Source organism: Equus quagga, chromosome 3 (genome assembly GCF_021613505.1).
Source record: "Equus quagga isolate Etosha38 chromosome 3, UCLA_HA_Equagga_1.0, whole genome shotgun sequence".
NCBI classification, from domain to species: Eukaryota; Metazoa; Chordata; class Mammalia; order Perissodactyla; family Equidae; genus Equus; species Equus quagga.
This window is the reverse complement of record NC_060269.1, coordinates 150,095,045-150,107,583: the sequence shown is the minus strand read 5'-3', so window position 1 is coordinate 150,107,583 and position 12,539 is coordinate 150,095,045. Positions and strand designations below refer to the sequence as shown.

At 56.4% G+C, this 12,539-nt stretch overlaps 1 protein-coding gene across 1 annotated transcript in view; it reads left to right on the top strand.

Moving 5' to 3' along the window:
• Positions 1–12,539, top strand: part of JAKMIP1 (janus kinase and microtubule interacting protein 1) — a 146,436-nt gene that overhangs the window by 59,372 nt on the left and 74,525 nt on the right. The window contains exon 2 of the mRNA XM_046656784.1: positions 10,540–10,805. Within this exon, the coding sequence (XP_046512740.1) occupies positions 10,677–10,805 (129 nt within the window). The 5' untranslated portion in view covers positions 10,540–10,676. The remainder of the gene's footprint in view (positions 1–10,539; positions 10,806–12,539) is intronic.

The following is a 12,539-nucleotide window of genomic DNA, read 5'->3' as shown; positions in this document are numbered from 1 at the left end:
GTCCTGTGCCCAGCACGGTGCCTGCCTGTAGGAGGCATGCGTAAACTTGTGCTGAACAAATGATGGAATGACGTGTTCAACCGGTCCAGTTCCTCTCTCTGCACAGCTTTATCTACTCAAGAGCTAGGCCCAAGGTCCTTGATGCTCGGTCAGCATCTTGTCATTTTGCCGGGGGCCATATGTAAATATCCAGGTTGCCTGGCTGGCACGGGGAGGGAACCAGCTAGTAAGTGAGCTGGGCATCACATATCTGTCCACACACATTAGTTCTTGTGTAGTTATACTTGGCTTCGTGGAATGGGGATTATTTTTACCAAGGACTCAGGAAACCTGTCTCCCTTCAAGGATCTTTTGTGTCCTTCTGCCTGAACGTTATAAATGTAAAGAGGGAGTATGTCTAAGGAGGGGTCCTGATGTCTGGGGTGCCTGCTCTGGGTGGGCACCTTGCTCAGTACTGGAGACTCCAGTCAAGAAGGTGGTTTAGCAGGAGCTGAGAATCCAGCAAGGGAAGCGAACAAGTAGACAGGCAATGGGGTGTGCTTGCAGGGGCCTGCGGGGCATCCACTGTGCTGTTCCGATCCTCCCCCAAGGCGGTCAGGCCAGAGGAGGTTGATTTGTTATTACTCATGTTGTTACTGTTGTCGCTGTTTTGATTATTTTCTGTGCAGGGCTAGGATGTGGGCTGACTTTCGCTTCAGGAGGCGCACTCCTGTGGCCGTGATGGGTGGCCGGGGGTGGGAGGGGCACGGAGACTGTTTTAAGCCCACCAGGCTGCAGGTGACAGGAATGGGAAGGACTCCAGAGGACAGTTGGCGGGCAGCACTGTGGGGCTTGGGCGGTGTCTGGGTGGCGGTGGCAAGGTGAACGGCAGGAGGGGAGGCCCATGGCCCATGTGCGCTCACCAAGCTGGGGTTTTGTCCCCAGATGCTGCGTCCATTGTTTTCTCTCCACTTGAAGAAGCCCATTCACCAGCTGCTGGGGCTCTCGCTGTGGGGACAAACTCCCAGGCCGTGGGCTTGGGCCTGGCGTCAGTAAGGGTTCCCCTGCTCTCCCCTCCTCCCTTCGCATCCCTTCTGATCTCGTTCCATGGCATGCGGCCTCGGTGCCCCTGCTCTGGAAAACAGGGTGTCTTATGTCCACACATTTGGAAAAATACACCCACGGGAGACTGTCACTTGCCCCGTCTCCACGGAGAGCTGCCACTTGTTGAGCACCTACTGTCTAGGAGCTTCGCCACAGTGAAAGAGCTCCATTTCACAGCTGGGGAAACTGAGGCCCAGAGAACTGAGATAACCCACCCCAGATCACAGAGGGATCGACTGGGGATTGGAATCCATGTCTGCCTGGCTTTTTTCTAACCACGTGACCATGGGAAAGTTACTTACTGTGTTTGGGCCTCAGTTTCTCCATCCACAAGATGGAGTGGCCACAGTGCCTGCATCGTAGCGTCGCTGGGAGGCGTGAATGAGATGGTCCTGTGGAAGCTGAGCGCGGCGCCTGATCAATGGCACATGCTCGGTGAACACTCGCTCTCATCACGCCAGGTGACCTGGGGCAGAGAAGGTTGGGGAGGAAGGCTGGAATCTTCCATCTCTGAAGGGCTCCTCTGTGTGGCAGGGAGAGTAGACACGTTGGGTTGCCTCCAAGTGCTGGGAGGAGCTGATGGGGGGCGTTGTAAGGAGGCCCTTTTTTGTTCGTTTTTGGCTTGAAATAAGGAAGTGCTTTCTAAAGCAGGGGCTGCCCCCCGGGAGCAGGTGTCCCTGTAGGGGCTTCCTGTCACTGGAAGGACTTTCAAGAGAGGCTGGAACGTCACGTGTGGGGACTGAGGAGGAGCTTCCTGCGCAGATGACGGAGACGACGGGGAGGAGTCTCCCTGCAGGGCGGCTGAGTCCTAGGCTCCCAGGTGCTGTGGAGCTGTGCCCTGCAGCTGGCCTTGTCTTTGTTTGTGTTGTTCGTCATACGGTGAAGAGCCCTGTTTCTGGGTCACTTAACTGCCTTCCAAGTACTGTCACATCCATTGTTCCATTTGGGCCTGGCCAGTGTGCCAGCAAGCGTCCTGTGCTCACTTGGCCGGTGGAGCCTGAGGCTGGCCGCCAAGCTTCCCCTGCCAGGGCCTGCTGTCTCTGCCCTGCTGCCCTCTGGAGCCACCCCAAGGGCACAGCCTGTACCCTCTTTTCTCCCCCACTTACCCCGTTTCTTTCCAGAACAACCAGCTTTTCAGCAAACCCAGTTGTGTGGCTTTTTAGTGTGTGTGACGTGTGTCTCTGAGCCTCAGTTTCCTCATCTCTAAATTGGGAGAGCAACTTGGGCCCTGCTTACCCCTGGGGTGGCTTGGCTGCTGTGGGGTGGGCCAAGGCCAGCCCTAGTGGGTGACAGTTGGATGGGCTGGCCCGCCTGTAACTTGGGTGAGCTTGAAACCCCTCTGAGCCTTCCCAGGCTCCTCCTGCGAAGAGCAACGATGATCCTGTCAGCCTGGGGGCCTGTTGTGAAATCCACCCACTCAGAGCCTGCTGATTCGCTGCTTCCCTTCACTGTTGATGACAGTAATCCTGAAGCACCAGGCCTTCCAGAAGCACTGGAGACTCCGAGGAGCTGCCCGAGATGCCCAGGACCCCTCTGGGGAATCTGATATGCAGGCAGGAGAGGCAGGTCTGCGCATCTCAGAGATGCTTCTCTGGACATTTGGGGTTTTCTCATCCTGACTGGAACTGCTGGGCGTGTGTATGTGCACATGTGTGTAGTGTGTGGTGTGTGTGTGTGTGTGTGTGTATTGGTGCATGGTGTGGGTGTGTGTGATGTGATGTGTATGTGTTTTAGTCAGCTTGGGTTGCCAAAACAGAATTGCATAGACTGCGTGGCCTAAACAACACATATTCTTCCCACAGTTGGGGATGCTGCAAGTCCAGGGCCAGGATGCTGCGTGGTCCCAGCGTGGTGAGAGCCCTCTTCCGGCTGTAGATGCCTGCCTCCTTGCTGAGCCCTGCAGGTTGGAGAGCTATCATCTCTCCCAGGGCTCTTCCTGTAAAGGCTCCAGTCCCATCACGACAGCTCCACCCTCATGACCTAATCGCCCCCAAACATTGGACAGTAGGATGTCAACATATGAATTTTGGGGGCACACAGACATTCAGTCCATAGCGGTATGTGTGTGTGGTGTTTGTTGTGTGTGTGTATGTTTGTGTATGCGGTCTGTGTGTGTGCTTTTGTCTAATGTGTGTATGTGGCGTGTGTGGTATTTGTGAGGTGTGTGTGTGTGTGTGGTGTGTAGAACATAAACAGAACCCCCCTCCCTGTCACTAGAGGGGCTCTCGGATGTTTTTTGGGTGCAGAACGAATAACCTGAACTGGAAAAGGAAGTCAGCACCACGTGGGCCCCTTGTGGCGGTAGAGTCAACAGGTGGGAGAGCTGGCAACAAGTGGCCTGAGTGCCAGCTTAGTGGAAACGTGTGGCTCTGTCTGCAAGGAGGGGCCTGGGGTTCGTGGCCCCTGGAATGGGAGGGTCCTAGGTGAAGGGTCAGACAGCCCAGGTGAGGGCGCCCCAGCTGCTGTCATGGTGATGAATGACATTGTCAGCCCGGACAGTGGGAGCAGGTGGGAGCCCAGGGCACCTCAGGGAGCTGGGGCAGGGCCCATGGTGTCCGCCCCATAGCCTCTCAAGTGCCGGGTGAGCTCTGCTGGTGGCCTGGTAGGGTAGAGGGGGTGGTGGTGAGCTCTCTCCCTGCTGGGCTGCCACTCCCTCTGTGACCCCAGGCAGGCCTCTGACCTGTCTGGGCCTCAGTTGCCCCACCTGTAAAATGAATCTGTCCCCTGTGACCATCCCAATCCTCTGGCCTCATAGTCCCAGAGTTGGGCAGCGATGGTGGCCGAGAGGCATCGTGGTGAGGCATGGGCTGCAAGGTCGCCCTAACCTTGCCTTGGGGCCAAAGAGGGCTGCTGGAGGAGGTGTGGCCCCAGCCGAGTCCTGGGGACATTTAGAAGGTGGCCCGAGGCAGGGAGCCTGTCAGGCAGGGTTCTCCAGGATTAGCAAAGGCACCGGTGCTGCTCCCGCCCAGTGCCATGTGCACGGCCCCTCCACTTTAGGATGAAAAACCCTGGGTGAAGAGAGCACAGCTGGGGCCCAGCCATGCAGAGGTTGGTGGCAGGGCTGGGACGAGTGACTGAGCTTCCTGCTCCTCGTTCTGGGTCCTCTCTACAGCACTGCACTCTTGAGCCCAGAGTATGTGTTAGGAAAACCTAACCTGGTTGACTTCATTTATTACATCTCATGGAAGTTTGTTTCTTTTTTAACTTCCACTAACTGTTTTGCACCAATATAGGAGTCTGGACAGCTTATTAATTTTCTGTAATTGGAGAATGAGGTCTCCTAGGAAAGTTAATATTCTAGGCCTCGCAGGCTTTTTCTTTTAAGTCTTAGAGGAATTATTATTTTACTCTCTAGTTTTTAATTTTCCCATCGGTTTGCTTTTAGTAAAACGCCACCTTCCAGTTTCCTGTTTCCCTTCTGCTCTGGGCTGGGAGAGCAGGCAGCTCGGCTTGCTGGCGTTGTATGTGAATTGTGAGATAGTAGGCTCTGAGCCTGGAGACTGGCCTGCTGTGTGCTGGGCACTGGCGTATTCCTGATATTAAGTGCAGCGTGGACAGAGGCAGGCTTGTTCAGACTCCAGCGCCGAGAAGCTGATCGTCTTAAGTCATTACACAAAATGCTGAGTGTGTCCCATGAGCGTTTTTTTTTTTTTTAAGATTTTATTTTTTCCTTTTTCTCCCCAAAGCCCCCCGGTACATAGTTGTGTATTCTTCGTTGTGGGTTCTTCTAGTTGTGGCATGTGGGACGCTGCCTCAGCATGGTTTGATGAGCAGTGCCATGTTCGCGCCCAGGGTTCGAACTAACGAAACACTGGGCCGCCTGCTGCGGAGTGCGCGAACTTAACCACTCGGCCACGGGGCCAGCCCTCCCATGAGCGTTTTTTCCTGCGTGCCCAGTGTATCTGTTTCCTGTGGCTGCCATAAAGAATCCCACAAACTGAGGGGCTTAAAACCACAGAGATGTACTCTCTCACAGTTTTGGGGGCCAGAAGTCTAAAATCAAGGTGTGGGCAGGGCCATGCTCGCTCTGGAGTCCCTAGGGGAGGGTCCTTCCTGCCTCCTCCAGCTCCTGGTGGATGTCGGTGTTCTTGGCTTCTTTGGCTGTGGCTGCATCGCTCCAATCCCTCTTCTCTCCTCACATGGCCTTCCCTTCCCTCCCTGTGTCTCCTCTGTGTGTCTCTTAAAAGGACACTTGTTATTGGATTTAAGGCCCACCCTAATCCAGGATGATCTCATCTCGAGATCTTTAACTTGATTACATCTGCAAAGACCCTTTTTCCAAACAAGGGCACATTCACAGGGTCCAGGGAATAGGATGTGAACTATCTCTTGGGGGCCACCATTCATCCTGCTGCAGTCCTCATGAGCCGAAAGCCGTCTCATGTTACTGGAACCTGCTGCCCAACTGCAGCTCTGGCCCTTGCCTCCCTTAGCCTAGGTCTAGCGTCCTAACCCTTCTGCTTGCTTCTAGAACCTTGTCACCGAGCAGCTTCGCCTTAACGACAGAGGGACTTTTGTGGTGACCAGACAAGGCCTTGGTGCCCGGCGCCTTGGCTGATATTGGTGGGCACTGTGTCAGGTTGAGAGTGAACTGGGCCCAAGCAGAGTCTGGCATATAGTTCAAGCTCAGCAAATACCCACCCCTCGTGAGCAAGTCCTAGTGGCTCAACTGCCAACATGTCTCTCTCATCCACTGGCTTTTGGCCACGTCCCAGCCGCCGTCTCCTCATTTGCCTCTCTGCTTCAGCAGCCTGAATGCTCTGTAAACAACATAAAGACGGTGGCAGGCTGTTGCTGCCGTGGGCCAGGCCTTTGTGGAGGTCAGTGGCTGTGGGGCCTGATGGTAGGGATGCCGCGTGGCACTCTGAGCCTCGGGCTGGACCCACCATAGGTGTGTCCCTGGCAGGAGGCCAGCTGTCACCTCCGAGTTTGACTTGGCCCAGCACTTTGGGTACCTTCCCCTCCTGCGTCCTGTTCATCATTTATTGAGGCCTCGGCCCGGCACATGTTGAGGGTGGGGGTCGGGAGCAGTAGGCTTGGCGTTAGCTCCTTGGAATTTGTTCACCCTGGATAGACTGAGCTTGGACTTTGGGCTGAGCATGGGGTGAGGCAGGCAAAGAGGGAGGTCAGGGGCCTGCCCCTGAGGGGCTGACAGTCAGGTGGGGGCGGCTGGATGAGCAAACATACAGGGCAACCCTCAGCCTGTGGTTGTAAGCTCCGAGGAGGTGCCTGACCAACATGGAGGGCATCAGGGGAGGCTTCCTGGAGGAGGCAAAATGGGAGTTGGCCATGAAAGGGGGTGGGAGATTGGCTTTCTCCGTCGGGGAACTGCATTCACCATGACCTGCTGGGGAGTGTGCCGGGATGGAGTCTGAGGTGGGGGAGAAGTGGTGGGGCCGGGCATGGATGTGAGTCAGACCCTGTGGGGCCTGCACCCCTTCAGGGGTTGGGGCTTTCTTCAGAGGCAGCCTGAGCCTTCAATGGCTTCTAAGCAGCAGACTCACAGCCCTGTGACTTCCCCTCTTGGAGCCTGGTTTTCTCATCTGTAAACTGGAGAATGTGTGTGCTGAGGTTCTAATGAGATGAGGGCGTGAACGTACTTTTCCAGGGGTGCTATGGCCAGGGTAAGAAACTGGACTATCCCCAGGCATGGCCTCCCTTCTGGGTGTCTGGCCTGTCCCGCTCCCATCTGCCGCTGCCCTTTAGCCCTCCTTCTCTTGGGGTCTCGAGAGGCTGGCCAGGCCTTCGGGTCCAGCTGGGCCAGGGGGTCTGGTAAAAATGCAGAGTCTGGCACTGGTCCCGAAGGCTTCGCCGGCCTCTGTTCTCATGGCCCTGCAGATGCTCCTGGGGTGCCGCCTCCCCACGGACTGGTTTCCTCTCCCACCCTCCCCTCCCAGCTGCAGCTGGGCTGCTGGCCCGGGGCCTCGCTGAGGAACAGTCCGGTCACACTGCCTGCGTCCAGCCTGCTGAGCTGCCTCGGGCAGGCGCTTTGCCTCTCTGAGGCCCAGGCTTCCACATCTGCTACCTCCCTCCTCCCTAGCATCTTCAGTGGCCGTGGGGGGCGCTGCTGGGAAGGAAACGGGCCTTCAGGGTGTTCGGGCACTGAGAAGCTGCGACAGCGTGACACCAGGTTGGTTGAGCCTTCACACCACGGCTTCCAGCGGTGGCCAGTCCCAGCAGGTGTCACTTTGACCTTCCCGGGGCTCAGTGGGAGGCTGGGGTGACTCCTCCTGATAAATTCAGCTTTGTTGTGTTTGGTGAGCTTCACTGGGCCAGGCACCTTGCCAAGCGCTTTGGATGCAGGTCCTGTGAAGTAGGGCCGCGGGTCCCATTGAGCGGATGAGAACACTGAGCCGTAGAGCTCAGTGACATGCCCGGAACCACGCAGCCAGGGAAGTGTGGCTGAGATTCAACCCCAGGTCAGCCTTGCTCTGAAGGACAGCCCTTTGCTGGGGTGACAAGGCCGGCTTGCAGAACGGTCAGCTGTGTCCTGGGGAGCGTTTCCATCCAGGCAGCCCTTTGAGAGCCAGATGGAGCCGGCGCCGTGTCCGACTGTGCCTGGAGAGTCGGTCAGCCGTGTAGGCTGCCAGCGCCGTCCTGGGACAGCCCGTTTGCCTTCTCTTCAGTGTCTTTCTCATACCCTTCCCAGCTAGATCCAGATGTTTTTCTGAAATGTGCTCACCTGCCTTTAAGAAAAATGGCATTGTTTTTTCTGTAAAGCAGTAGTAGAAATAGAAAATTCGACTTCTTTGGAAGAGTTTAAAGAAGAAAAGAACTCTTGCCTATCTTCGCACCACTCCAGCAGTCGCTGCTCACGGTTGGGAGGCCTGGCTCTCTGTCCTCACCACGTGTCGCCAGGGTGCAGGGCCTGGCGCCTAGCAGGTGCTCAAAAAATTGTTGTGACCAAGTGAAAAAGTGAACAAGTATATATATTTCAGAAAACTGAGATCACAAATTATATTTGCTCCTTGACTCCGCCCTTTCACTCTATGATGTTCACCCTTCTCTGCGGGGAGTTCGCTGTCATGACTTTGATGCCGTTTACTTAACCGTCCCTATGGCTGAGCGTCCTGTTTTTGGGAAGAACACCCTAGTGTTCATACAGAGCCTGGATCTCTGGTTGGCTCCTTACAGCGCATTCCTAGAAGTGGTGTTGGGCCACAGGGTGGAGTACAAAGGAGAACACGGCCCCTTTCTGGGCGCTGTATCTGAGGAGTGCTTCCTGCTCTCTGGGGTGTGGGGAGAGGCCCTGCAGAAGCCCGGCCGATTTCCGAGAACTGCTGTGGTGGTAAAAGCAGGCAGGTCCAGGGAGCAAGGAATGAATTATGGATTACACTCTAAGTCAGATCAAAGCGAATGGAGCTCGTACGTATCTGAAGACAGAGTGTACCTTTCTGGAATCGACCCACAGGGATGGATCACCCCTGAATAATCCTTAATGGCGCACTGAGAAACACAGTTCTCCTGTCCAGGAAGGGTGTAACTGGCCTCCATCGCTGCCGCCCAGAGTTCTAGCTCCGACGGGCATCCCAGTGCCCCCAGGGCCAGCTGAGCTGGACTTCAGCTCATGGCCATCGAGTGCCTGCAGCTTGCTGGACAGGCTGGCATTGATGAGTCTGCCCCCTTCCCCGCCCCGGCTCCCTGTCCCCACTTCCCGAGTCAGCCCTATCTGGCTCCCAACTCCCACCCCACAAAGCAGCTCCTGCAGAGGCCACTGACCCCGTGTTGCTGAACTTGCTGGCCAGTTTCCCGTCCTCATCAGCTCTCAGGAGCTGCCCCCTGTTGACTCCTCTTCCTTCTAGAAGCACTTTCTTCTCTGTGCTTCCCTGGTTCTCTTCTTTCTTCTGCTGTCTACATGCTTCTTGCTTATGGTCTTGCTGATTTAATCTTTTCTGCTCCACCTCTAAAGGCCAGCATTCCTCCATGATGGAATGTTTCCTTTTTCTCTGCTTTCTCTCCCAAGGCAATCTAATCCCAGAGCCACCGTTTACTAGCTGTGTGGCCTTAGGCAGCTTACTTAACCTCTCTGTGCCTTGATTTCCTCATCTCAAAGATGAGCCTAATAATTATACCTCTCTCTCCAGGTGCTGCAAGGATTATATGCTCCCCAGGTCCCATCACAAGACTTGGCACATAAGGTGCTTCATTATTATTTTCTGTTGTCACCTACTCATTCACTCATTCACCAAATGTTTATGGAGTGCCTCCTGCATGCTGGGCTCTGTTCTAGGCACAGGGAGCACGGCGAGGAACAAAACAGACACAGGCTCTGCTTGCTTGGAACTCACATTCTAGCATAGGGGAAGCAGACAAGAAGTAAATGTATGTTTTGTCAAGTGGAAAACAATAAGGCAGAGCCAGGGGGCCAGGGGCCCAGAGTCAGGCTTAGAGAGGCAGTGCAGCATGGGGTTAGGTCAGCGTGGTGCTCGGAGCTGGGAGTCTGCGTTCGGGCCTGGCTTACCACGTCCAGCTGTGGGCCTTGACCAGGTTCATACTGTTTGCTCCCTGACTGTGAGGCCGTGGCCGACACTCAACCTGTGTGTGCCTCGGTTTGCTCCTCTGTGACACTGGGCCCCATCCCCTGCCCTGTAGGCCGGTTGTACTAATTAATGAGAGGGGACACAGGGAAGCGTCCAGCTAGCGGTGGCATAGTTATTACTCCAGGCCTATTATAAGGCCTTTGGCTCTGCTACCTTGTGGCCAGTCGGGCAGCCTTACCAAGCTGAAGGTCTGGGGGTCCCCCAGGGGCATGAGTGCGGCAGGGTGCTGTGCCTGGCTGTCGCCTCCTCCAGGGGCCTTTGCTGCTCTCCTGCGCTGGCTTAGGGGCCTCTGCTGGGCCCAAAGCCAGCAGCCTGGGGTGGCCAGTGCTGGGCCAGTCTGGGGGTGTCGGGGAAGGGAACCACTAACCTTTATGAAGTCTGAAAGCCTGTTTCTCAGAGTGCAGTCCTCAGACGCTGCTCCAGAATCACCTGGATGTGCGGATGGAACATCCAAATCCCCTAGCCCCTCCGTGCCTCGAGTTTCGGGCTCTGTGCTCCCCTAGGACCTGCCTTTTGGAAGAAGCAGCCCTGGTGACTGAGGCTCCCTGATGTTCACAGACCGCGGCCTAGGGTTGCTTAGGTGGGGTAGTCTCATCTTGCTGAGGGAGGACGGAGCCGCGTGGAGCTGCTCCAGGTGTGGTCGCCTGGGAGCTTGTGAGAAATGCAAATCAGACACTCTGGGGGTGGGCCCAGGACTCTGGCTTTAAAAAGCTTCCAAGTGATTCTGATGTGGCCCCAGTTTGAGAAGCGCTAGGTCAGTGTTGTGACTGGTGGGACCTCCTCGGGATGAGGCGGGTCCTGGCCTGGGGAGGGAGGCCTCAGCAGAGCTGGCTGCCATTGCGTTTGAGTGCTCCAGGCCTGGGGGAGCCAGCCTCTCTCCGTCTCTCTCTGCTAACCGGCTTCCCTCCTCCTCCAGGATCCCAAGTGATGGTGATTTACGCGGAGGATGACGAGCTGAGCCCTGCGCTACTGGTTAGCTCGGCGGAGTTGGCAGCGGCACCTGCTGGCTGGCGGGCGTGAACGTGGGATCTCCGTCTCAACCCGAGAGGAAGCATGTCTAAGAAAGGCCGGAGCAAGGGCGAGAAGCCCGAGATGGAGACGGACGCAGTGCAAATGGCCAATGAGGAGCTGCGGGCCAAGTTGACCAGCATTCAGATCGAGTTCCAGCAGGAAAAGAGCAAGGTGGGCGGGGCGGGGGCCTCTTGGCTGCACAGAGGGGTGGGCTGTGCATTCCCTGCTGGACAGTATTGCCCCTGGGTACGTATGGAGGGCGTGCTCCTGGGCTGGGCTGGGGCTGGGCCCTCCACCTCTCTGAGCCTCAGCTTGCCCCTCATTAAAATTGGTATAACCTCAGTGGTATAAGAGACCACCTAGGTGTGAATCCTGGTCCTACCACATCTCACTGTGACCTTGGAGTAGCTCCTTAACTCTCTGAGCTGTAACCCCCTCACCTGCAAGAGGGGCTCATAATAGTGCCACGTGATGGGCCTGCGGCAGGACCCAGGACGGAAATGTACATCAAGGACTTGGAAGGGAGCCTGGCTCTGTGGCAGGAGCTGTTGTGCTCTCGCAGGGCAAGCATGAGCTTTAGAGCCAGTCAGTACAAAGCCTGGTTGGTGCCAGGTGTACTGTCGGCATCCAGTTAAAGTGCAGCTATGATGGGCTGGCCTGGTGGCGCAGCGGTTAACTGTGCGTGTTCCGTTTCAGTGGCCCGGGGTTCACCGGTTCGGATCCTGGGTGCGGACATGCTGCCACTTGGCAAGCCATGCTGTGGCAGGCGTCCCACATGTAAGGTAGAGGAGGATGGGCACGGATGTTAGCTCAGGGCCAGTCTTCCCCAGCAGGAAGAGGAGGACTGGTGGCAGATGTTAGCTCAGGGCTAATCTTCCTCAAAAAAAAAAAAAAAAAAATGCAGCCATGAGCTCATCCCAGTGGGAGAAGACCTGGCTTCAAACCTCACCTTGACCCCTGACTGGCTTCATGGCCTCGAACAAGTGACATAAAGTCCCCGAACCTCTGTTTTCTCGTCTCTAACATGGCATCATGATAACTGCCCCGTTTAAGATTGTCGGAAAGGTCCAACATAATGGAAACAGGGAGAAGCCTGTCGGCATCTGGTGCCTGGGCACTGCCACAGTCCTATTTGTTGGCGTGGTTCTGACTTGGGTAGTTTGGGGGCAGAACAGTCTGGGGGGCGGTGGGGGGGGGGGCGGTTCTGCAAGCCCAAAGAGGAGCCGCCATCCGTGTGAGGAGAGCAGGGGGCTGGGGATTTGGGCTTGCTCACACCTGGCCTGTGCTGAGGGTCTGGCCTGGTTCTGGGGAGGTTGTACCCGAGCCCTGAAGGCATCGTCCGGCCCAGCAGCCTGTAGCACCTGGAGGGATGGGAGGGCCTGCTCGGGAGTCGCAGCGGGTGTCTTGTTGAGAGCCAGGACTCAGCAGTAGCTGGAGTGCTGGGTGGGTTCCAGCTTCTGGGTGGGGAGGGCCTGGGGCTTGGGCCCTGACTGACACCAGCTCAGGACAGAGTCCCTAACATAGGGCAATGAAGGCCAGGCTCCAGGAGCTTGGGGACAGACATATCCCCTCCTGTCCCCACCCTGGACACTCAGGATTCCAGGGCTAGTGCAGCCAACCTCTTCCAGCACGGTGGCTAGTGGTGCCAGCCTGTCTATACCCTGCCCAGCTCAGAAGGGATTTACCTGCTAGGAAATCTCGGGCTGGCAGCTATGCCGCTAGGCCTGCAGGGGCTGCCGAGCAAGTACCAGCAGTAGCTGTGGTTACAGGGGAAGCCACACAGCCAAGGTCATTCTGCCAGGGCTCCATCCCCTTCCACCACCTAACTCGCCTTGAGGTCTTGGAGCAAGCCACGTAACAGCCCCATGCCTCAGTTTCCCCATCTATTAAATGGGGACCTCTGAT